This window comes from Corticium candelabrum, chromosome 5 (genome assembly GCF_963422355.1).
Source record: "Corticium candelabrum chromosome 5, ooCorCand1.1, whole genome shotgun sequence".
NCBI classification, from domain to species: domain Eukaryota; kingdom Metazoa; phylum Porifera; class Homoscleromorpha; order Homosclerophorida; family Plakinidae; genus Corticium; species Corticium candelabrum.
Window position 1 is genome coordinate 7,581,717 of NC_085089.1, and position 26,361 is coordinate 7,608,077.

Here is a 26,361-nt window from a genome sequence, read left to right on the forward strand (position 1 = left end):
TAGGATTCATTTCTATTATTGTCATCGAAGTCGACATCAGCTTCAATATTGTGAACCAGGCTTAAGTCGCAGAACATTCTTGAAAGCATCTCACTACTGTAAATGTGTAAACAAGAGAAGACAACACTTTCAAATCTTACTCTTAATTAAGTACGTATAACGTACCCTCCTGAGCTACTGTACCAGATCTGGGCTGTGAATGTGTTCTACATCTGTAAAACAAATCTACCAAACCAGCACATACAGTACAACAGTGTACACTACACACACATATACTGTACAAGGTCTAGAATCTATTAAGAACATAGACTGTCCTCAAATATAGACCACTCTGGTTTAGAGGCCACACTTAATTGGCACCCATTGGTAAAAATTGAGACATTATGATTCTATTGTTTTAAGAATTGCAGTAAATGCCAGCAAAATAGACAAACAAAAGTTGATAATTTTTTATCATGAACTTACACACACACACACACACACACACACACACACACACACACACACACACACACACACACACACACACACACGAATTCTCAAAGATAAATTTCATAACACATGATCATAAAACAAATAAATTAATTAGGAAGTCTGTTCTTGATTTGATCAAATTAAAAATAGTAGAATATGGTATATAGATAGATAATTTTTAGCTTGTAGACCTACGTACCACACTGCTCTAATTCAGTGAAAGCAGCAGCTTGCACAAACGACAAACGCAACCAGCAGAACAAATACTTGATTCGCGCCAGACTAGCAACCACAGAAAGACCCGGATCAACAAATTGCCTCTGATACAAATTCACTCATTAGTCTATTTGCCGCGAGACAACACATACTGGTCAACAAGCGTGTCACGTGACATAAGAAGACCCTGACGATTTGACACTGACTGCCGCTATCTTCTTCTCTGTGTGTGTCGAATAGGCCGCATGCATCGACTCACGTTTGTTAAGCTCATGCGTATACGCATGCTCTGTGTATATGAAATACCTAAACTTTATTAAAACAAACTTTAGTAAGTTAATACCAGTAAATTTGAATGGATTATAAAAGAGCAAAATTGAAAGAAGTTAATTGTCTTGTGTACACCTACAAACTTCTAGGGAAAGAAGCAGTCTCCAGTTGGCCAAAGTTTGGTTGCAATCTTAGAAAACTTAGATGCCTAACAAAGTTTAATTTGTCCTCACTGTATACTTGCCCAAATAAAATAACTAATAACTATCAAAATATTCCATTACAATCTAAGCTACAACGCAATACAAAAACAATTTGTTTTGTAATTTTCACGTAATGAACTTTTATGGTTGGAAATCAGAAACACAACAAAAGCAAATGATGCTGTGAAGTGCTGACAAGAAAGACAAAGGTTCACAATACTAGATGTTACATTTCATACAATGCAAACAAGATCAACATGCAACTACCCCATAAAGTGCTGTGTGCAAAGTCAACAAAGAAATATAGCAACTGTCATTTGTACATGATTTGTTTTGGATGAGATAGATGAAGGTAAGAGACAATTCTCCCAACGACAGTCATACATAGTTTTGTATGTATCTGTATCAGTTACCAGTGTATACACCAGGATTCCATTTGTCAAATGTCAATCCCGGTATTCCATTTGAACGAATACTTGGCTCTGGAGGAATCCCATTTCCTTCTGTGCAATGATCTGTAATTTTGACTGGATTGTTGAGTATTGCTCCACGCCATGACTTTCCCAGTTCAGAATTACGATCACCACGATATGCATACACAACTTCTCCTTCGTGATAAGCAACTGTCAATTGAACATTACCAGGAACATTATCCTTGTTACCCACATTACACCAACCATCAGACAGATCAGTACATGGACGATCGACTGAATTGAAAGTACGCATGTCATCAGTTGGATTTCCAACTTGAAAATATGAGTGTTTCCACACAAGTGCACACCCACTAGAGATCACAGAATAATCACAATAAACCTACACAAATATTTCTTAGTCAGCAAATAACAAAGTGTGATAACTACCAACATGGATACCTTTACAGGTGACAGAGAGTTGACTTTCTGCACAAATTGAAGAGAGTTGATCTTATGTTCACCTGCAGAACAAGATTTATATGGTTTCGATTTTGATGATCTAACGAAAACAATAATTTAATTTAAGTGTTCAAACTTGAATTCAATAAAAGTAACTTACATCTCAACCCACTGCTCAGAATCACAAAACAGCAGAGATTTCTTAGTATTGTGGTAGAACAAATAACCTGATGTGCTCATGTTGCATGTACCAGCTTCATCACCAACAGACACCCTGGGAACCTAATGAGTCCAACATAAATTTGTAGTGCACTTAGAGCATTGATTGTATAAATCAAATTGTATGGCATAGTTTGTATATTATCTATTAATTCAGATATTCAGATATACTGTATTGTAGTTATCACTGCTAGACTTATCTCTATTCTAGGCAAGTCCAATGTGGCTTGTTTGTTTCAAGTAACAATATTAATTGTTTGCTACTTGCTGCTATTAATGTCATACCACTTTGTCTACAACCAGAGACGAAATATTATGTAGCATTCTAAACTTACTAATGCTGTAGAGGAATTACGTACACACATGCAGTTGTGTATTGCAGTGAAATTTGACAGGTGTTAATTAAACAGCACCTACCAAGTTGCAGTGAAGCAAACACAAGACATTCATGAGTTACAACCAAACTATTTTTAGCAGCCATTTCTTAATCATGAAGGCACAACTTTGAATTTGAATTGCAGTTACCTTTAACTAATTACTAGATAAGAAATAACAATTAATATATTATCATCATTGCTAGTAAATCCTACATTTATACATTTGCTGCTCACATTGCCAAACACCACTTGACATTTATCAACAGAAAGAAACCCACAACAAATTTACTTGCCAATGCTATACCTTCGATATTTACAACGATGTCTCAGTTCCATTTGCCAAATTATTTAGACAACACATTGTATTAATTATACAACCATGCATGCTTCCACAAATGTGGTCACATTACACAGGTGGTCCTAATAAAAAGATTGGCCTCCCAGATGTTGCACCAACATTCACCCTTTTTAGCACATGAAGCCTCCATTTATTAGCTATAACGTCATCAGTTTTCCTACGCTTTCTATTTGATCCAATGGAGCGCCACTACCAACATGTCCATGACTTCGGCTTTTTGTTTGATGATGTTCTGAATCTGGGTTTTACCAACCTCAAAGTCCATTACAATCTGCCTGGCAGATCTCCCCTTTTCTGAGAGCTAGGTAGCTTGATAACTTGAGCTCGTTCACTGAGCTTCGGTTCTCTTCGTCTAGATCTGTTCGTTGTCACGTGCAAAGCCAGAGATACACAGTGTAAGTAATATGTAAAGCTGGCTTTGAGCTTCTAAACACTAGATATCCCATATAATGCCTGACCTACGTCAAGCGCGATTGTGCGAAAGGTTGCATCCGGTCAACTTATGGAGGTTAAGACCTTGGCTTGGTCACTATGACAGTGGTCGCTGGTCACGTTAGCCAGTTGGTCGCACTAGCAAGGTTATTTTGTATTACAAACGGTCTATGCACAGAATAATAGTCGCTTAGCATAGTGGTCACACTACTGAAGTGGTCGCACTACTGAAGTGGTCGCAAGTATGGGTTTTACTGTACCTTCAGTTCATTGTACAATCTTGTTACCAAACTTTCAAGTTTCTTTATTTCAGAAAGTGGAGTTAATCCAGGAATGCCTTGCAAACCTTGTGAACCTTTCTAAAACACAAACAAATACCAATGACTCTTTGATGTCATTATGCAACTTTGCTATTTACAAAGACAGAACACTCTCTCAAGCAAAACTGTCCATGACCATCACTCATGCGTAAATCTCCTCTCCTTTACAGTTCCAAACAACAGCAACACAAACATTAATAAGCAGTATCTAATACTACGTTTACACAGACAAGACAAATGGGGACCAGCCAGCCTGTTCGGGTATTCCAGCAGAGTGTGAATTGTTGAACGAGTCAGCACACGTTTACACTGCTAGTTTAGAAGCAAGCCAAGTAGGTGTTTTATTATCACGTGATTGTCATGTGTCCCTAAAGGTAATAAACATGGATGCCAGAGCAATTGCTTTGCATGTGCTCTTGTTTGAAAGACGGCATAATAGTGTGGCAGATAAAGTGGCGTGCAAGACAGCCATTCTTTGGCACTGCTGTCAGTCTAAACGAGCAGCACTACTGCTCATCATGATGACTGCTCAGTTTGGACGGTTTCGTCTCAACACAACAAAATCAAATACAGAGATTCATCGTCAGACAACGCAATATCTGAAAGTACATCAGCTGCATATGCGATATACCACCATGCCATCTAGCCTATTCGCGTTTACACTACTTGATAGAATCGAAATTGAATGAGCTGAGCCAGCCCACTCCGCCCACTCCCAACTTGGCCCGGTCACATTTAGATTGGCATGTTGGAACAGGCAGTACCAAGCTGAAAAGGTCCAGCCCGATCAAAAATGCAGTGTAAACTGGATATAAACTTACCTCTCCTTTGGATCCAGGAAATCCTCTAACTCCTTCTAAACCTCTTGGACCCACTGGACCTTCAATACCTTGACCTCCTTTCTGCAAATGAATTTATTAGTCAATATCAGTAAACAAATAACGATGTTATCAACATCATGTCTTCTTACACGACCAACTTCTCCTTTTACTCCATTTTCACCTTTTAGTCCTACGTCACCTCGTTCTCCTTTCAATCCAACAGAACCTCGCAATCCAATGTTGCCTTTTTCTCCTTTCGGTCCAGCCTTGCCTCTCACTCCAGGTACACCCTAACACAAAACATTTAAATTGAGTTCGTCTAAATGCAGTATAACCAAAGAATTATTGAATTATCATCTCACCTTCTCACCTTGCAATCCAATTGACCCCTTCTGACCTGCTAGGCCAACACGACCAGGAAGACCTTGTACGCCGACAGGACCCTACAATACATTTTACATTAGATCAAATCTGTCAACACCACAAACAATCATCTGCTGCTCTACTTTACAGACTTTATTTAATTCATATAAACTCACTGGATCTCCCGTCTTTCCAAATGCTCCTGGTAAACCTTGTAAGCCTGACAAGCCTTGTGTTCCTGGTACCCCAGGCATGCCTCTCTGACCCACAGGACCAGGAAGACCTCGAGGACCAGTAACAACAGCTGCATCACAAGAGACTGCTGATGATTTCTAAAATATACAACAAAAACACTTAGCAGCAATTACTCTTGTGTTTGACTGCACTTGTCAATCAAACTATTTGCTAGAGAAGTTTGGATGCTACCTCAACACAAAAGATCACTTGAAGCCATGAAAATAACAGCACAATTTCCACAACAAAATGTGCTGCCATCTTGTAGAGAACAAAGAGCTGCAATGCGCAGTAACCTGTTGTTACTTCAATACAATAGACTGACACCCACACCCAGTGAGAACGAGATTACACAGAAAAGTTCAGGAAGTTCGCAGTCTCAATTAGTAATCGACAAATCACAATGCAAGATGAGCATCAACTGAATTAACAGAACAGCTTCCATCCATGTGAAACACACATGTACCTTCACATGCTCCACACATGACATCATTGCTTATGCTAGTATGTAATACAATAGTATGCATTACACACCTAATCAAACTCGTGTCTACCAAAGTTACCCATTAAAACATATAGCTAATATCTGATTGTTTACATAATCATTAGACTCACCACACCAACATTCCAGTATTTAGCATTTGCTCAAAGTTCAAATATTAAATCAAAATTAAATATCAAAGTCACACTTCACAAGTGTCATTGTTGATATCAACACAAAGATGTGCACCAACTGATGATCAACCTCTAGTCTTTGTTGCTCCAACAACAAAACGTTTATAAAGATAATTAATTGATATAAATATATAAACGTCCAAACCACCACAAGTAAGACAATCACTGATTGTTCAGTTTTAATAGCCTACACCATTAATATTTGAAATGTAGCTAAAAATAATCACAAAGAAATACATTTCAGCTTTCAGTCATTGTAGGCTCAGTGATCACATTGATGTTTGTCAGTTTGTGATGGCACGAAGAGTGTAGGTTACGTTCTCTAGATTTAACATTAGCCCAACTAAATCCTTACTGTCCATGCTGTTTTAAGAGTCTCAATGACTTGCTGGTGTCAAATATTATGTAATAGTCTTCTGTAGAACTTCAACTATCTCTAAAACCTCAATGTCCAAGTGCACATTCTTAGGCACGTGCATGTGCATGCGTGCACTTATACACGAACACACACACACACACACACACACACACACACACACACACACACACACACACACACACAGTCGCACACTCACATACATACACACGCGTGCACATGTGCACACACACACATACACCACCATACACACACACACATACACACCACACACACACACACACACACACACACACACACACACACACACACACACACACACACACACTTCAAAATCATAAAACAAATAAGTAATTTGAATAATTAATTAAATTGAGGGATCATATATATATATATATATGCAGAATTTCTGTTTATAATTTTATCGTTTTTAGGGTACCACATCTTACAAACTTAAAAATTACCGTTGCATTCTGCAGTGTTCTTCAGGACATCTCCAAATATAACCGTCCTTGCATCTCTGAAATGATTTTATTGCCATGGCCACACCATGACAGTTAATTGTTGCATTGTTCTTGCCTTGACATAAGTCCTAGACGCTGCATGAAATCGATGACATCACGGTGTGGATCGGGACCAAAGCAGACTTTATGCACTCTTACCTAAATATCAGCAGCCGCCATAATTTTCGCGCCAACAAGGCAGCTAACTAGCGTACGCAAGAACGGAAGTACTCTCTGCAAAATGAGCCGCAGCCACTCCTGTTCTGTTGGTTTAGGTAAGCAACATGCTTTTATTGTGCCACCTGCAATGTCAATGGTGGGACAAACCCTAAATCGTGACAGAAAATGAGTATACGGGTATTCTATATTAATAGAATCCACACGTGGCTGAGCACGCTTTGCACCGCGCGTTTTAGAGGGGTAGTGCGCATGATCCGACCTACCAGACTCGCAGTCTCGTCATTGTCAATCCTTGGCAGTCTAACCACTCTCCTCTACTACAGCGTAAGCAGTAGCTTGCACAAACGACAAACTCAATCAGCAAGCATTTTCCAGTGGCAACCATCTAGAGACCAAAGACCCGGATAAACCTACAGATTCATTTGCCAGACAACACACGCATACTCGGCATCTGGTCCACATACGTGTCACGTAACATTAGAAAATCCGGCAAGTACTGAAGTTTCGCACTGACTGCCTCTATCTTCTCTGTCACAAGTAACTCGTCTCGTGTCTCGTAGGCATGTTTGTCTCGGCGCATGCGCATGCTCTGTGTATACGCAGGAGGGTTGGCCGAATACAGCAGTATCTAGGTCTTGCCCAAATAGAATAGCTGTCTACTACCATTTACGATGTAAGCTACAACGCAATACAAAAACAATCTATGCTGATCGAGTATAAATACAATCATACGTCAGACAACTTCTACATTAGCCTGGATATCCAGGCCTCTGGTAATAAACAGTAAACTAAACTTACCTCTCCTTTGGATCCAGGAAATCCTCTAACTCCTTCTAAACCTCTTGGACCCACTGGACCTCGAATGCCTTGATCTCCTTTCTGCAAATAAAATTTAATACTCAATATCAATAAACAAATAACAATGTTATCAACATCATGTCTTCTTACACGACCAACTTCTCCTTTTACTCCATTTTCACCTTTTGGTCCTACGTCACCTCGTTCTCCTTTCAATCCAACAGAACCTCGCAATCCAATGTTGCCTTTTTCTCCTTTCGGTCCAGCCTTGCCTCTCACTCCAGGTACACCCTAACACAAAACATTTAAATTGAGTTTGTCTAAATGCAGTATAACTAAAATTATTGAATTGCCATCTCACCTTCTCACCAGACAGACCAATTGACCCTTTCTGACCTGCTGGGCCAACACGACCAGGAAGACCTTGTCGGCCAACTGGACCCTACAATACATTATATCTTTCACATCACAAACATCCCTTCTACAGTCAAATGACAGAATGTGTACTTTACAACTTCCATTTAAGAATCTACACTCACTGGATCTCCCGTCTTTCCAAATGCTCCTGGTAAACCTTGTAAGCCTGACAAGCCTTGTGTTCCTGGTACCCCAGGCATGCCTCTCTGACCCACAGGACCAGGAAGACCACGAGGACCAGTAAGAACAGCTGCATCACAAGAGACTGCTGATGATTTCTAAATTTGCAACAACAAAAACAAACTAGAAAATTGTTCACTACGTCACATGACTATATAGTCTTCTGGTCAACAAAACACATGCTAGGACGCTCTGTTCATACTTCAGAACAACTGATCATTTGAAGCCATAAAAACAACTGGATAATTGTCAAAACAAAATGTACTGCCATCTTGTGGAAGGAAAGCAAACAACTAGAATGCACAGCAGCCTACAGCTACTTTACTATATAGTCACACTAAACACGGTACAAACAACCTACAGTACAATCCCGTTTTTAACAGTATGACCATAAAACCTTCAGAATACGACAAATATGATAAACTAATCAAATGTAATCAATTGTAGTGAGGTCACATTACCCAAGTAATTAACACACATATTATGTTACAAGCATATGTTGCTACATTATTATGCGACCTGTGGTGTATGTACTAAAATGGTCATGTTATAGATATGGTAATCTCTACTTCCACATTACCGTCTCCTTGTCTGTAAACATGATGTAATGTGTTGTCTCCTTGTCTGTAAACATGACCTAATGTGCACGTGATTGCAGCATATAAGCCAAAGTAACAAAATGAACTAAGAACAAGTAGATTGTTTGTTCTCTCCAATAGATTATGAAACATCCAATGTAGTCAGCTCCTCCCTTTCCTCCCCATAAATAGCAAAGAAGGTGTTGTGCTAATCAAGACTAATTTAAATAAGGTTTACATAAAACTTTGTTTGACAACTATACAGCACTTGCTTTCTAATTTTGATTGAATTGCAAACACATTTGAGCAAATGTTGAGCACATAAATCCAACCAAATGCAGTTGATGTTGCCTGAGGTCCAATTAAGGTGCACGTGATATGTAAACACTAACACTACCCACTCTCTGCTACCTTAGCTCAGTTGTAAAGTCGTATAGAATGCTACTACATGTAAACCTTATATTGGGTATATAAACAAACAAACATAATTAAATATTAAACATTTTAATTTGAATAAAAAATTTATGCCCACCAAATAAAGGATATTTCTTTACATGCTTTGTATCACCATTGCTCAGTACGTTTACACATAAAATGCTTAATAATTATTTCAGTACATGTTTACAGCAAAGTTACCCTTTAATACAATGTAAATAGTGCTAATGTTTAACTGTTTACTACATTCACATTCTAATTATTCTGGCTGTTTCATTTCTACCAAATCAAGCAGATTACTATGTCTTCATGTGCATCCAGAGTAAAAATGTTGTACAGTCACGTAGCCAGCATGTCATTTTTGGGATCAAAATACAGACAATGTCTATGTTAGAATATTTCTGTTGCTGACACGCATATGCATCACCATACACACACGCGTGCATGTGCATACACACGCACACACGCACACACACACACACACACACACAGACATGCATATGCACATGCAGTGATGTGCTCGCGAGCGAGCGTGCATGCACACACACACACACACACACACACACACACACACATACACACACACACACACACACACACACACACACACACACACACACACACACACACACACACACACTCACACACACACACACACACACACACACACACACACACACACACACACACACACACACACACACACACACACACACACATTTCTCATTTCTAACTTCAACTTAAAAACACATAATCCTAAAACTAATTTAATTTAATTTAAATAATTAAGTTGAGAAAAATGTTCTTGATTCCATCAAATTGAAATAGTATAGATAAATAACTCTATCTTGTCTATTTCAGCGTAAGCATTAGCTTGCACAAACGATGAACACAACCAGCAGGCATTTTTCACCAATTGCCTCTTTCATTTTGACGCCGGACAACACATACTGCTCGACATACGCATCATGTGACATTAGAAGGTCCTCAATTCAAAGTTTGGACTGATTGCCGCTATCTTCTCTGTCAACATTTGACATCAGGCTAGTTGTTGGCTCATGCTTGTCTAAGGGTATGCGCATGCGCATGCTCACGTTTCTGTGTAACCGATCTGCAGCATGTCTTACTAATTTTAGGAAGCTAGAACACAGGATTGAATGGATTGGAAGAGCAAATCGGAAGAAGCTTAAGCTAATTATCTTGTGTACAAATTGCTTATAAAAGAAGGAAGCAGTTGCCAGTTGGTCAAAGTTCGGTTGCAATCACTTATTTGTCCTCACTACATACTTTATTCAAACTCTATTCTACTTGCTCAAATAAAATGGCTATCAAATAGTCTATTACTATTACAATGTAAGCTACAATGCAATACAAACCAAATTGTTTTTGCAATTTTCACGTAATAAACTTTTATGGTTGGAAATCAGAAACACAACAAAAGCAAATGATGCTGTGAAGTCCTGACAAGAAAGACCAAGGTTTACAATACTAGATGTTACATTTCATACAATGCAAACAAGATCAACATGCAACTACCCCATAAAGTGCTGTGTGCAAAGTCAGCAAAGAAATATAGCAACTGTCATTTGTACATGCTGTGTTTTGGATGAGATAGATGAAGGTAATCGACAATTCTCCCAACGACAGTCATACATAGTTTTGTACGTATCTGTATCACAGTTTTGGTCGTACACACCAGGCTTCAGTTTGTCAAATGTCAATCCCGGTATTCCAGATGTAATAATATTTGGCTCTGGAGGAATCCCATTTCCTTGATCGCAATGATCTGTAATTTTGACTGGATTGTTGAGTACTGCTCCACGCCATGACTTTCCCAGTTCAGAATTACGATCACCACGATATGCATACACAACTTCTCCTTCATGATAAGCAACTGTCAATTGAACATTACCAGGAACATTATCCTTGTTACCCACATTACACCAACCATCAGACAGATCAGTACATGGACGATCAACTGAACTGAAAGTACGCATGTCATCAGTTGGATTTCCAACTTGAAAATATGAGTGTTTCCACACAAGTGCACACCCACTAGAGATCACAGAAAAATCACAATAAACCTACACAAATATTTCTTAGTCAGCAAATAACAAAGTGTGATAACTACCAACATGGATACCTTCACAGGTGGGAGAGATTTGACTCTCTGCACAAACTGAATAGAGGTGATCTTAATTACAGAACAAGATATGTATAGTTTCCACCTAACAGAAACAATCATTCAATTTTACATGTTAAAAGTTGAATTCAATAAAAGCAACTTACATCTCAACCCACTTCTCAGAATCACAAAACAGCAAAGATTTATTAGTATTGTGGTAGAACAAATAACCTGATGTGCTCATGTTGCATGTACCAGCTTCATCACCGACTGGAACCCTGGGAACCTAATGAGTGCAACACAAATTCGTGATACAGTAAACCTTAATTATCATAAAATATGTCTTGTCTAAATTCACAATAAATATATGTTAACGCATGGTAGGGAGACAATATCCAGTTTATTGACCTCGGTCTTTTCGGGGCTTTCTCCTCGATAATTAGCCTTGGCTTCGCCTCGGCTAATTATCTCGGGAAGCCCCTCAAGACCTCGGTCAATAAACTGGATATCGTCGACCCTACCATGCGTTAACCTATTTGTTGCATGTTTAACATCCTACTGTAATTAGAGTTCATAGATTATTCAAGTTGAATTAGAGTGGTTGTGTATTGCAATGACAGCTAGAGTTTTATGTCAAACAACCACATTTTGACAGCTGTGAAGTGTTGCTGACGTGCACGTCAGCCCCATAAGGCCACGTGCTCAAAAGTATTAGTACAGTACAGTATCCACGTGTTTTGCCAGCGTGATGTCGGATCAGAAAGAAGACCGTAATAGTGACCAGGACGACGACTTTCAGCCGCCAACAAAGATGAGACGCATTGGTTCCAAAAAGGTTACCACTAGTACTAGCCACCTTGACAGCAGATTTGCTGAAAAGACGAGTACGAACAAAGTACAGGAGTACAGCAAGGGTACGGTTTGCAAGAACACGACTGCCTGCAGCAGTTGGACGATGCAAACATTTGAAGCACGGAGAAGCAATCGAAACAAGGATGCTCCACAAGAGCAGGTACCCACAGACATTCTCTCAACGAAGGATTCACAACTTTTGCAAGAGTGGCTAATATGCTTCCTACTGGAGGCGAGGAAGACCAACGGTGACAAGTATCCTCCAAAAACTCTCGTACAATTGGTGTGTGGGCTACAACGTGTACTTCAAGCTCAGCACAGAAGCGATTCGTTTAATTTTTTTCAACAAGGCAGACCATCGTTTTGAAGGTTTGCGCAATGCTCTTGATAAAGTCTGTCGAGAATTACGTCAAGAAGGAGTAGGAACAATCCGCAAGGGTTCCAGTGTATTCACTGCTGAAGAAGAAGACAGTCTATGGAAGAAGGGAGTAATTGGCTTAGACACACCTGTAAAACTACTGAGGGCAGTAGTCTTTTATAATGGGATAAACTTTGCTCTTCCAGGTGGTGCGGAGCACAGAAGCCTCAAATGGAGTCAGGTGACTAGATGCAGCCAAACCACAGACGGATTGTCAAAAGTCTGTTACATTTATGTTGAGCACGGATCCAAAAATCATAGTGGTGGACTACGTGATTTACGGCATCCAAACAAAAAGTCACAAGGTAAATTATAGTCAAGCTCCAACGTGTTTCTGTAAGGTAATAGCATTTTGTGGTTTGTGGTTTATCAGATACGCTAATGAAGAAGCCGGTGACCATTGCCACGTAAAAATTTTGGATCTCTATCTTAGTAAGTTGCCAGCAGGATTTTCTCGAGAAGCCTTCTATTATAAACCTCTGTCGTCTACTCCTTCATTTGGTATTCAAAGCAAGTAATCGGTCATAACACGTTGGCTACAATGATGAAAGTGATGACAGCTGAAGCTGGTCTTCCAGTTCGAACCAACCACGCTCTTTCGAGCTACTAGAGCGACAAGGCTGTTTCAAGCGGGAGTTCCTGAACATGTAATTCAAGGCAGAACCAGCCACAAAACCTTGCAAGCACTGAGACAATATCAAGAGCCATCTGAATTGCAGCAAATGGCAGCGTGCAAAGTTTTGGACAATGGCCATGGACACACCGATTACACTGACGCAAAAGTCAAGGAGTCCGGAGAGACAACGGAACAGGCAGATGAGCTGAAAGTAGTCGAGGTTGAACAGCCGTCTGAAACGGGAAGACAGAATCCGGCGCCATTTGTCATTTCTGACTGCGTCTTTACAAACTGCAGTACTGTGAACATTATTATTGGTAAAGAATAAGCTTGTAATCTAAAATAGGTATGCCCATGTATTGATTGCTAGTTGGTTTGCAGTATACAGATTCTGACCGGTCAATATACGTTTATTGACCACAGGTCAATACCACAGGTCAATATACAACACACAGGTCAATATACAACACACAGGTCAATATACAACACACAGGTCAATATACAACACACAGGTCAATATACAACACACAGGTTAATATACAACACACAGGTCAATATACAACATGCGGTTGAGTTGCTATGGTAGGAGTGTAATATAACAAGAAAAAGAATCCTAGCAACGGCGGAATAAACACCCAAACATGCAACAAAACAAAGTAAAGTGTAAACTTTGAAGTATGGTTTGTATATTATCCATTAATTCACCCAAAACATAAGTCATTATGAAAACATGGTCTATTATGAGAGCATTTCTGCTAGCAGTAAACATTTGCACAAGTTACATGTGATGTACCTACAAATGCATTAGACAATAGATTGTACTAAACATGTACATACCTTCAGTTCATTGTATAATTTTGTCACCAAATTTTCAAGCCTCTTTACTTCAGAAAGTGGAGTTAATCCAGGAATGCCTTCCAAACCTTGTGAACCTTTCTAGAAACACAAACAAATATGGTAATAAGTATTTCTATTGGATATTATCTTGCAACTTTGCTATTTAATTAAAACGTAAAAACTTAAACCTACCTCTCCTTTGTATCCTCTGACTCCTCGTAAACCTCTTGGACTCACTGGACCTTGAATACCTTGATCTCCTTTCTGCAAATACAATTCGATCTTATTCAATACTCAATCAATCACTACATAATGATGCTATCAACACTATGTCTTCTTACACGACCAACTTCTCCTGTTACTCCTTTTTCGCCTTTTGCTCCTACATCACCTCGTTCTCCTTTCAATCCAACAGGACCTTGCACTCCAATTATGCCTTTTTCTCCCTTTCGTCCAGTCTTGCCCTTCATTCCAAACACATGAAGATGAGTTTGTCTAAATGCATGTACAATCTCTAAAATTTATAACATTGTTGTCTCACCTTTTCACCTGGCAGCCCAATTGACCCATTCTGTCCTGGTCGGCCGACAGGACCCTGCAACAAATTTACATTTGACACAATCTTTCTACAACACAAAACAGCCATCCTGCTGCTTTACAGTTACACGACAAAGCAAAATTTACAAACAAACAGTTTATTCTAAGACTCCATTTAATACATCTAAACTCACTGGATCTCCCATCCTTCCTGGTTGTCCGGGTAAGCCCCTCATCCTTCCTGGTGGTCCGGGTAAGCCTCTCTGACCAACTGGACCAGGGGGACCTCGAGGACCAGTAAGAACTGATTGATATGGCAATGCTTTCTAATATCCAACAGAAAACGCTTAGCAAACAATTACTCTTGAGTGTTGAGGTCACTTTTCAATCAAACTATTTGCTAGAAAAGTTTGGATGCTACCTCAACACAAAAGATCACTTGAAGCCATGAAAATAACAGCACAATTTCCACAACAAAATGTGCTGCCATCTTGTAGAGAACAAAGAGCTGAAATGCGCAGTAACCTGTTGATAATTCAATACAATAGACTGACACCCACAACCAGTGAGAACGAGATTACACAGAAAAGTTCAGGAAGTTCGCAGTCTCAATTAGTAATCGACAAATCACAATGCAAGATGAGCATCAACTGAATTACCACAACAGCTTCCATCCACGTGAAACACACATGTACCTTCACATGCTCCACACATGACATCAATGCTAGTACGTAATACAATAGTATGCATTACACACCTAACAATCAAACTCGTGTCTACCAAAGTTACCCATTAAAACATATAGCTAATATCTGATTGTTTACATAATTATTAGACTCACCACACCAACATTCCAGTATTTAGCATTTGCTCAAAGTTCAAATATTAAATCAAAATTAAATATCAAAGTCACACTTCACAAGTGTCATTGTTGATATCAACACAAAAGGTGTGCACCAACTGATGATCAACCTCTAGCCTTTGTTGCTCCAACAACAAAACGTTTATGAAGATAATTAATTGATATAAATATATAAACGTCCAAACCACCACAAGCAAGACAATCACTGGTTGTTCAGTTTTAATAGCCTACACCATTAATATTTGAAGTGTAGCTAAAAATAATCACAAAGAAATACATTTCAGCTTTCAGTCATTGTAGGCTCCGTGATCACATTGATGTTTGTCAGTTTGTGATGGCTGTCCATGCAGTTTTAATAGACTTGCTGCTGTCAAATATTGTGTACGTAATAGTCTTCTGTAGAACTTCAGCTACAGTATCTCTAAAACCTCAATGTTCAAGTGCACATTCTTAGGCACGTGCATGTAGCCTCGCCCCAGACGCAGTGTGGATTGCAGCCTCGGATGCGCTTCCATCACCACTACATCTGGTCTGCTACAGCCTTTCTGGGCGGAAGTAAGTATGTAATCAAATTCTTCAGCGCGTGTCATACTAATGTTATTAGCTAGAAACTGAGCTTTCAATTGGCCTTTGACGTTGTTCTAGCCTCTGTACTTGTCGATATTGCAATTTTAGGCCTCTGTCAAGCGTTAGTAAGAGATTGCAGCTACGTTAGAGAGCATAGCGGTGAAATGGCAGATCAGAAATGGCACTTGCAGTGCATCATACGCCTTTGAATGCGTACACAGGTTCTCAGTTGAAGCTGCAATGCGTCATATGCCTCTACTGCAATGCATTGGACTGCTGCCTACGTACTGCACGCTACTTAGCGAAGACGGTCGTTTCCTGTAATCTACTATGCCGACAAAGTACACTTGTAACTGACACTAAAAATGTCCCTATGGACATCATTAACGATGACCGCATGAGGCGATACTGGACCAGACGTAGTGGTGATGGAAGCACATCCGAGGCTGCAATAGACACTGTATCTGGAGCGAGGCTAATGTGCATATGGATGCATGCACTTACACACACACACACACACACACACACACACACACACACACACACACACACACACACACACACAAACACACACACACACACACAAACATTTCTAACTTCATAATCATAAAACAAAATAAGTAAACTGAATAATTAATTACGTTGAGAAATCTGTTCTTGATTTGATCAAATGGAAATTTAGATAAATAATTCTATCTTGTACTGTAGACCTACCAGACTCGCAGTCTCACTCGGCCTCGCAGTCTCACTCCGCCTCGTCGTTCCCCCGATTCTCAATCCTCGGCAAGTCTAACCACTCTGCTCTACTTCAGCGTAAGCAGTAGCTTGCACAAACGACAAACTCAACCAGCAAGCATTTTCCAGTGGCAACCATCTAAAGGCCAAGACCCGGATAAACCTACACATTCATTTGCCGCCAGGTCAGACAACACACGCATACTCACCATCTGGTCCACATACGTGTTACGTGACATTAGAAAGTCCGGCAAGTCCTGAAGTTTGGCACTGACTGCCTCTATCTTCTCTGTCACAAGTAACCAGTCATAGGCATGTTGTCTAAGCGTATGCGCATGCTCTGTGCGGATACCGTCTCACTCAAATAGATTGTATTGAAATAGAACTTAAATTTGAATGGATTATTAAAAGAGCAAAATCGGAAGAAGCTGATTATCAACTGCTAGAGAAGAAAGCAGTTGTCAGTTGGTCAAAGTTCAGTTGCAATCTTACAAAATTAAACTTAGATGCCTAACAAACTTTAATTTGTCCTCACTACATACTTTATTCAATTATTCATACTTGCCCAAATAAAATAGATATCAAGTATTCTATTACCATTTACCATGTAAGCTACAACGCAATACAAAAACAATTTGTTATTGCAATTTTGCATGTAATAAACTTTTATGGTTGGAAATCAGAAACACAACAAAGCACATGATGCTGTGAAGTCCTGACAAGAAAGCACAAGGTTCACAATACTAAATGTTACATTTCATGCAATGCAAACAAGATCAACATGCAAACTACCCATGCAGTGCTGTGTGCAAAGTCAACAAAGAAATATAGCAACTGTCATTTGTACAGAATATGTTTTGGATGAGATAGATGAAGGTAACTGACAATTTGCCCAACGACATTCTCCCATACTCTTGTATGTATCTGTATCACAGTTACCAGTGTATACACCAGGATTCTGTTTGTCAAATGTCAATCCCGGTATTCCAGATGAAACAATACTTGGCTCTGGAGGAATCCCATTCCCTCTATTACAATGATCTGTAATTTTGACTGGATTGTTGAGTATTGCTCCACGCCATGACTTTCCCACTTCAGAATTACGATCACCACGATATGCATACGCAACTTCTCCTTCGTGATAAGCAACTGTCAATTGAACATTACCAGCAACATTATCCTTGTTACCCACATTACACCAACCATCAGACAGATCAGTACATGGACAATCGACTGAACTGAAAGTACGCATGTCATCAGTTGGATTTCCAACTTGAAAATATGAGTGTTTCCACACAAGTGCACACCCACTAGAGATCACAGAATAATCACAATAAACCTAAACAAATATTTCTTAGTCAGCAAATAACAAAGTGTGATAACTACCAACATGGATACCTTTACAAGTGAACGAGACTTGACTTTATGCACAAACTGAACAGAGTCGATCTTATGTTCAACAGCAGAACAAGATTTGTATGATTTCCACCATCTAATAGAAACAATAATTTACGTGTTAAACCTTGAATTCAATAAAAGCAACTTACATTTCAACCCACTGCTCAGAATCACACAACAGCAAAGATCTATTAGTACTGTGGTAGAACAAATAACCTAATGTGCTCATGTTGCATGTATCAGCTTCATCACCAACTGGAACCCTGGGAACCTAATGAGTACAACACAAATTGTGATACAGATAGTTAAATTTGTCTTTTTGTTTAAATTAAAACAAAATAAAACATTAAATTTAAATTTATCAATTGTATGGCATAGTTTGTATTATGTCTATTATCTTTGTTAAAACATTACATTGTAGCGGACAGAAACCGTATAATTTGTACACCTCACTAATTAGCTAGTGTGTTGTGAACCTCGTGACTTTTGTGTCATTTTTTTACCGGCTTTGGGCAGTTGTGTTTTCTCGTTGTGTCAAGTAGTTAGCCTTTTGCTACATTGGTGACCCTGAAGCCAGGAACGTTGTTTCATGGCACACGAAGAACATGCGATGTCGCTCAAGCTGCCAACTTTCTCAACTTCCCAGTCGGAGGTTTGGTTTGTACAAGCCGAAGCTCAGTTTGAACTCCGCAGGGTGACAGCCGACGAGATGAAGTATTTCTACGTCCTTGCGGCCCTAGACCAGGAGACAGCAACGAGGGTTCTAGATCTCATTCGCCGCCCTCCAAATGAGGACAAATACAAAGCACTAAAGGACCGACTAATTGACACATTCGGCTTAAGCAAACACGAGAGGGCTTCTCGTTTGCTCCACTTTCGCCTACTAGGCGACTCAAAACCCTCTGCGCTGATGGACGAGATGCTAGCGCTCCTCGGCGACCACATTCCGTGTCTACTCTTTGAGCAACTTTTTCTAGAGCGTCTGCCCGAGGACATTCGCATCCAGCTGGTGGATGGAAAGATTGAAGACCACCGCGCACTAGCAAGACGGGTCGACGCTCTCTGGTCAAGCCGCGATATGGAGCCATTTACAGCGAGCGCCATACAGCGTAGACCACTTGCCACGAGACAAAAGCAGACAACGTCCGGGACAAGACAGAAGCAGACAACGTCTGGGACTTCCGGTTTCGACACCCCGGATTCTAACCGTTTGTGTTATTACCATCGCATCTTCGGCGAGGCAGCTCGACAATGCAAGCAACCATGCAACTGGTCGGGAAACGACAAGGCCGGTCGCTAGTGGCCGAGGCGACCGGCCATAATCGTGGCCTCCTCTTCCTACGTGACTCAGTTTCCAAGAGGCAGTTTCTCATTGACACTGAAGCAGAAGTCAGTGTTCTTCCTGCTACTGGATTGGACACGCGTACGAGGCAACCAGGACCACCGCTACTGGCAGCCAACGGTAGCTCAATCAGGACGTATGGAACTCGCAAACTCTCTTTTCATTTTGCTTCAAACAGATATCAGTGGTCTTTTATAGTCGCCGATGTGACTCGTCCTCTGCTAGGAGCTGATTTCTTGCACTCCAACTCTCTACTAGTTGATATGAATGGAAAACGTCTTGTGGATGCAGCAACTTTCCACTCTGCTCCACTTATGCAGACCTCGACCAAAACTCCTGCGCCTCACCTTGATGCAATTTCAACTTCTACCGACAAGTATGACATATTGCTGGCGGACTTTCCAGCCATCACGACACCTAACTTTGTCCAACAACCTACCAAGCATGGTGTGGAGCATTTCATCACTACCAAAGGTCCACCAGTTCATGTTCGTGCCCGTCGCCTGCCTCCAGATAAACTAGTAGCTACTAAGGCGGAATTCTGCAGTATGGAATCCATGGGCATCATATGCAGATCGTCCAGTCCTTGGGCATCACCATTGCACATGGTGCCAAAATCTTCAGGAGGTTGGCGCCCCTGTGGAGACTACAGGCGCCTCAATGAAGCTACTGTTTCAGACAGATATCCAGTGCCTCACGTGCAGGATTTCTCTTCTCACCTCAAGGGTATGAATGTATTTTCTAAAGTCGACCTTGTTCGAGGCTATCACCAGATTCCTGTGGCTACTGAAGACATTCCCAAAACTGCTATCATCACTCCGTTTGGGCTTTTTGAATTTCTCAGAATGCCGTTTGGTCTGAAGAACGCTGCTCAAGCTTTCCAACGCCTGATGGACACTGTCTGTTACGGTTTAGAGTTTGTTTTTGTCTACATCGATGACATCTTGGTGGCCAGTAAGGACATTGAGACTCACAAGCAACACCTTTGCTTGCTGTTCCAGAGACTCCAAGAACACGGCCTGGTGATCAACGTTTCCAAATGTCAATTTGGACGTAACAGTCTGGACTTCTTAGGCCATCGCATTACTCGTGCTGGTATCATGCCACTTCCTGAAAAAGTAGACGCCATCACCCAACTCGGCCAACCAACCACAGTCATGGGCCTGCAAGAATTTGTGGGTATGGTCAATTTCTACCGCAGGTTCATTCCAGCCGCAGCTCATACAATGTTACCACTGTTTGAGGCATTATCAGGTAAACTGAAGACGCTGACCTGGGATGAGACCATGGTGAAAGCTTTCCACGACACTAAGAAAGCTTTGGCAGACGCAACTCTACTTTCACACCCACATCAGGATGCACAGATTTCACTCACCACTGACGCTTCAGACCTGGCAGTAGGGGCTGTTCTTCAACAGTTTGTAGACGGTGTCTGGATACCCCTAGCTTTCTTCAGCAAGAAACTAAGACCACCTGAAAAGAAGTACAGCGCTCTTGATCGTGAACTGCTCGCTCTATACTTGGGAATACGGCATTTTCGCTACTTCCTAGAGGGTCGACAATTTATTGCCTTCATGGATCACAAACCCCTCACTTTCTGTATGTCAAAAGTGTCAGACCCTTGGTCAAACCGCCAGCAACGTCAACTTTCATACATTTCTGAATTCACGACTGACATCCGACATGTACAAGGAAAAGACAATCCTGTAGCAGACACGTTGTCGAGGGCCACCATCGCGGACGTACAACTGGGAATTGAGTACGGTGCCATGGCAACAGCCCAACAACAAGATACTGAAGTACAGGCCTATCGCACAGCAACGTTGTCGAGTCTACAAGTAGAGGATATTCCTTTTGGAACCCAGGGTGTTACACTGCTGTGTGATATGTCAACCGGCCGGCCTAGACCGATCGTACCTGCCAGTTGGAGACGCCAAGTTTTTGACCTGATCCATGGTCTATCACACCCTTCTGTGCGCACTACAAGAAAACTTGTAGCCAACAAATTTGTATGGAATGGCTTGCAAAAGCAGATAGGAACCTGGGCCAAGCAGTGAATTGCTTGCCAGTCTTCCAAGGTCCAAGCACATATCAGGGCCCGTCTGGAGAAGTTCAGTGTCCCACATCGTCAGTTCGACCACATCCATGTGGACCTCGTAGGACCACTTCCACCTTCCAATGGTTTTACTCACCTACTTACTACTTACTCGTTTCTCTCGTTGGCCTGAAGCTATTCCTCTAAATAATACCAACTCCGCCAATTGCGCTCAAGCTCTAGTCTTCCACTGGATTGCTCGTTTTGGCGTACCACTTGACATATCATCTGACAGAGGGCCACAGTTCACTTCACAACTTTGGACATCTATTTCTCAGTTGCTAGGTACACAACTTCACCATACAACAGCCTACCACCCTCAGTCGAACGGCCTGGTAGAAAGGTTTCATCGCCACTTGAAGTCTGCCTTGCGAGCATGCCTCACTGGCCCCAACTGGGTGCGGGAGCTACCTTGGGTACTTCTGGGAATTAGAACAGCACCTAAAGAAGACTTGGGGTGTTCCTCAGCAAAAATGGTGTATGGCTCCACTCTTACAGTGCCTGGAGAATTTATCCCTGGCTTTGCTGACACACTCTCTGACACCAGTTTACATCTCCGTCAACTGCGCGACCAAGTACGCTCACTCATCCCAGTTCCGACATCTCAGCACGGCACCGCAGCTACGTCTGTTCCCCACAATCTGCTGCAGGCCAAGTTTGTTTTCATTCGTCGTGATGCTCATCGCACTCCTCTCCAACTGCCCTATGAAGGCCCTTTCAAAGTCATACATCCTGGCCCCAAAACCTTCCAAGTAGACATTGGAGGCAAGAGCGAAATAATCACAGTAGACCGACTCACGCCAGCTCACATGGACCTGGAACATCCCGTCAAAGTAGCTGAGCCCAGATGTCGTGGACGACCGCCTAAGCATCCACCATCTTCGCCTGATTATGTACCTCGGAACAAAACCTCTAACGGCATTCAACCGCAGAGCACCTGTTCAGGTCGTCAAGTTAAGGTCCCACTGCGTTACATCTCGGTTCTGGGGGAAGTGGTGTAGCGGACGAAAGTCGTATAATTTGTACACCTCACTAATTAGCTAGTGTGTTGCGAACCTCATGACTTTGTGTCATTTTTTACCGGCTTTGGGCAGTTGTGTTTTATCGTTGTGTCAAGTAGTTGGCCTTTTGCTACAATATTATCACTATCAGTGCTGGCCTTACTGCAATTCAATTCTGTTAAAATAAAATTTATCTTATATTTCTATATTTGCTGCCCACAGTCCCAACACCAATGGCATTTGTCACCACAAAGTATAGTGATATAGTATCTATCAACTCACAACATGTTTACTGCACACATTCTCACTGCTATACATCTAATAGACATTCACTAGCATTCACGCTACAAAACATAATCACATGCGAGTTACATATGACCTACAATTCTGGTAATTAGACATACATTAGACAACAGATTGTACTAGACAGTTCATACACATTTGCTTTATACAAACAAAACATACCTTCAGTTCATTGTATAATTTTGTCACCAAACGTTCAAGTTTCTTTATTTCAGAAAGTGGAGTTAATCCAGGAATGCCTTGCAAACCTTGTGAACCTTTCTAAAACACAAACAAATATGGTAATAAGTATTTCTATTGGATGTTACTTGCAATTTTGCCATTTCAAGAAACAAGACTTTGTCTCAAGTAAAACTATCCATCCACATTCACTCGCCCACAAATCCCCCCTGCTTTCAGTTCCAAACAACAGCAATACAAACATTAATGAGTAGAGAAGCACATTACAGTGCTAAACCCTCGGCCAGTGTATGTAATCATATATCCTGTCACGTGAGAATGTTTTGAATACTGAGGTTTTAGCTCAACCCACTCGTCTCAGCTAAGGTTTCCAATGCATTCGTTTAGCTAAACAAAGGTGCAAAGCGTCTCCAGACTTGAGTACTTACAAGTCAGTCGCGTCATCCGACAAACAGACCCACTGTCATGGACAATGCATGTTCCCCTTTGCAAATTCCCATGGACCGCCAAATTTCTGTTGAAGACGACACTATAGTGATTTTTGCAGCAAAACCGCGGCTGCTCAGCAACACACACCAAAAAGTCAGGCTGTCAGACTGCAGAATCACTATGAAGAAACACTGTGGAACAAGCAAATGTTACAAGTTGGGTACTGCTACACGTACCGCATGGCGACTGAATCCGGTACATTCGCTCTCTAGACGCCTGGTTGTTGGTACGAAAAACAAGCACATGCAAATGTAGACTATAGACGTTGTTTCTATGTGCTAAACTCTTATGTAAAGCAAAAGACTAAACACCATGTACAGGATAGACGGCGGATGGCCGATTCTTGTTACCATCTACCAAACAAAAAGAGGTGGAGGCTTATGATGACACCACTTCTCGTCTATTGGTCGGAATAGTTTCATTTGCATCTACGCTGATCGAGTATAAATACGGTCGCAGTCAGACGACTTAAATACCCTTAACCCCAGATATCTGGGCCTCTGGTAATAAACAGTAAACTAAACTTACCTCTCCTTTGTATCCAGGAAATCCTCTAACTCCTTGTAAACCTCTTGGACCCACTGGACCTTGAATACCTTGATCTCCTCTCTGCAAATAAAATTCATTACTCAATATCAATCAACAAATATTATCAACATCATGTCTTCTTACATGACCAACTTCTCCTTTTACTCCATTTTCACCTTTTTGTCCTACGTCACCTTGTTCTCCTTTCAATCCAACAAAACCTCGCAATCCAATGTTGCCTTTTTCTCCTTTTGGTCCAGCCTTGCCTCTCACTCCAGGTACACCCTAACACAAAACATTTAAATTGAGTTTGTCTAAATACAGTATAACTAAAAAATTAAGTGAATTATCATCTCACCTTCTCACCTTGCAATCCAATTGACCCCTTCTGACCTGCTGGGCCAACACGACCAGGAAGACCTTGTACACCGACAAAACCCTACAATACATTTTACATTAGATCAAATCTGTCAACACCACAAACAACCATCTGCTGCTCTACTTTACAGACTTTGTTTAATTCACATAAACTCACTGGATCTCCCGTCTTTCCAAATGCTCCTGGTAAACCTTGTAAGCCTGACAAGCCTTGTGTTCCTGGTACCCCAGGCATGCCTCTCTGACCCACAGGACCAGGAAGACCTCAAGGACCAGTAAGAACAGCTGGATCACAAGAGAATGCTGACAATTTCTAAAATATACAACAAAAACACACTTAGCAGCAATTACTCTTGTGTTTGACTGCACTTTTCAATCAAACTATTTGCTAGAGAAGTTTTGGATGCTACCTCAACACAAAAGATCACTTGAAGCCATGAAAATAACAGCACAATTTCCACAACAAAATGTGCTGCCATCTCGTAGAGAACAAAGAGCTGAAATGCGCAGTAACCTGTTGTTACTTCAATACAATAGACTGACACCCACACCCAGTCAGAACGAGATTACACAGAAATGTTCAGGAAGTTCGCAGTCTCAATTAGTAATCGACAAATCACAATGCAAGATGAGCATCAACTGAATTACCACAACAGCTTCCATCCACGTGAAACACACATGTACCTTCACATGCTCCACACATGATATCATTGCTAGTACGTAATACAATAGTATGCATTACACACCCAACAATCAAACTCGTGTCTACCGAAGTTACCCATTAAAACATATAGCTAATATCTGATTGTTTACATAATTATTAGACTCACCACACCAACATTCCAGTATTTAGCATTTGCTCAAAGTTCAAATATTAAATCAAAATTAAATATCAAAGTCACACTTTACAAGTGTCACTGTTGAAGATAATTAATTGATATAAATATATAAACGTCCAAACCACCACAAGTAAGACAATCACTGGTTGTTCAGTTTTAATAGCCTACACCATTAATATTTGAAATGTAGCTAAAAATAATCACAAAGAAATACATTTCAGCTTTCAGTCATTGTAGGCTCAGTGATCACATTGATGTTTGTCAGTTTGTGATGGCATGAAGAGTGTAGGTTACGTTCTCTAGATTTAACATTAGCCCAACTAAATCCTTACCGTCCATGCAGTTTTAATAGTCTTAAATGCAATAGTCTTCTGTAGAACTTCAACTAGCTCTACAATCTCAATGTCCAAGTGCACATTCTTAGGCACGTGCATGCGCATGCGTGCACTTACACACACACACACACACACACACACACACACACACACACACACACACACACACACACACACACACACACACACACACACACACACACCACCACCACCACCACCACCACCACCACCACCACCACCACACCTTCCTTTCTTTCTTCTATGCTACTCAGTTACGAGCTAACAACTCCTGAACAATGTGTTACATAAATAGACGAAAAAGAAACTGTTAGGTTGTCTGATCTTGATGTTGATGAGCTTGCACAAGAAAAGCAAGTCCAGCTTTAGATCAACATGTACTCATGACTGGTACACAAAAAGCATCTCAGACATTGTGGCCTAACTTTTGGAACATTGCTGTGAGTTCAAAACGCAAACATTGACAACCGGTTGAGACATCGTTACAGGAGAGGTGGACAAGATGAGATTATATAGTGAATGCTCAAATGTCCAGTCCTCATGCTCACTCTAGCGAAAGACGAGTACCCACTGATGGACCATTAATTAAAAACAAGACGACCAGT

The 26,361-nt window shown here is 40.9% G+C and overlaps 3 protein-coding genes across 7 annotated transcripts; all 3 read right to left on the minus strand.

The window, feature by feature from the left end:
- Positions 1-1,291: 1,291 nt before the first annotated feature.
- On the minus strand, positions 1,292-8,212 carry LOC134179684 (collagen alpha-2(IX) chain-like). Its single transcript, XM_062646618.1, is given in 15 exon segments — positions 1,292-1,571; positions 1,573-1,976; positions 2,036-2,135; positions 2,196-2,317; positions 3,682-3,780; positions 4,563-4,643; positions 4,712-4,852; positions 4,925-5,005; positions 5,102-5,257; positions 5,352-5,479; positions 5,626-5,660; positions 7,642-7,772; positions 7,842-7,982; positions 8,053-8,133; positions 8,207-8,212. Coding segments are annotated over 15 exon segments (1,824 nt in total). The 3' UTR covers positions 1,292-1,453.
- Positions 8,213-10,523: 2,311 nt separating this feature from the next.
- LOC134179424 (collagen alpha-1(V) chain-like) lies at positions 10,524-17,158 on the minus strand. 5 transcript variants are annotated; one of them, XM_062646313.1, is made up of 12 exons: positions 17,060-17,158; positions 16,830-16,989; positions 15,268-15,410; positions 15,108-15,211; positions 14,881-15,012; positions 14,691-14,744; positions 14,491-14,613; positions 14,342-14,413; positions 14,150-14,248; positions 11,591-11,712; positions 11,445-11,529; positions 10,524-11,385 (listed from the first exon to the last, which is right to left on the minus strand). In XM_062646313.1, exons 4-12 carry the CDS (start codon positions 15,174-15,176, stop codon positions 10,861-10,863), a joined length of 1,281 nt encoding a protein of 426 aa, XP_062502297.1. In that variant the 5' UTR covers positions 15,177-15,211; positions 15,268-15,410; positions 16,830-16,989; positions 17,060-17,158; the 3' UTR covers positions 10,524-10,860. The 5 variants fall into 5 exon arrangements, with proteins under 5 accessions (XP_062502297.1, XP_062502299.1, XP_062502295.1 ...); XM_062646315.1 differs by lacking the exon at positions 15,268-15,410; XM_062646311.1 differs by having other exon boundaries at positions 15,108-15,410.
- A 340-nt stretch (positions 17,159-17,498) lies between these two features.
- Positions 17,499-24,799, minus strand: LOC134179685 (collagen alpha-2(XI) chain-like). Its single transcript, XM_062646619.1, has 8 exons — positions 24,681-24,799; positions 24,553-24,625; positions 24,331-24,471; positions 24,187-24,267; positions 23,152-23,250; positions 18,398-18,519; positions 18,249-18,342; positions 17,499-18,189 (listed from the first exon to the last, which is right to left on the minus strand). The coding sequence occupies exons 1-8, from the start codon at positions 24,797-24,799 to the stop codon at positions 17,665-17,667; spliced, it is 1,254 nt and encodes a 417-aa protein (XP_062502603.1). The 3' UTR covers positions 17,499-17,664.
- Positions 24,800-26,361: the final 1,562 nt, after the last annotated feature.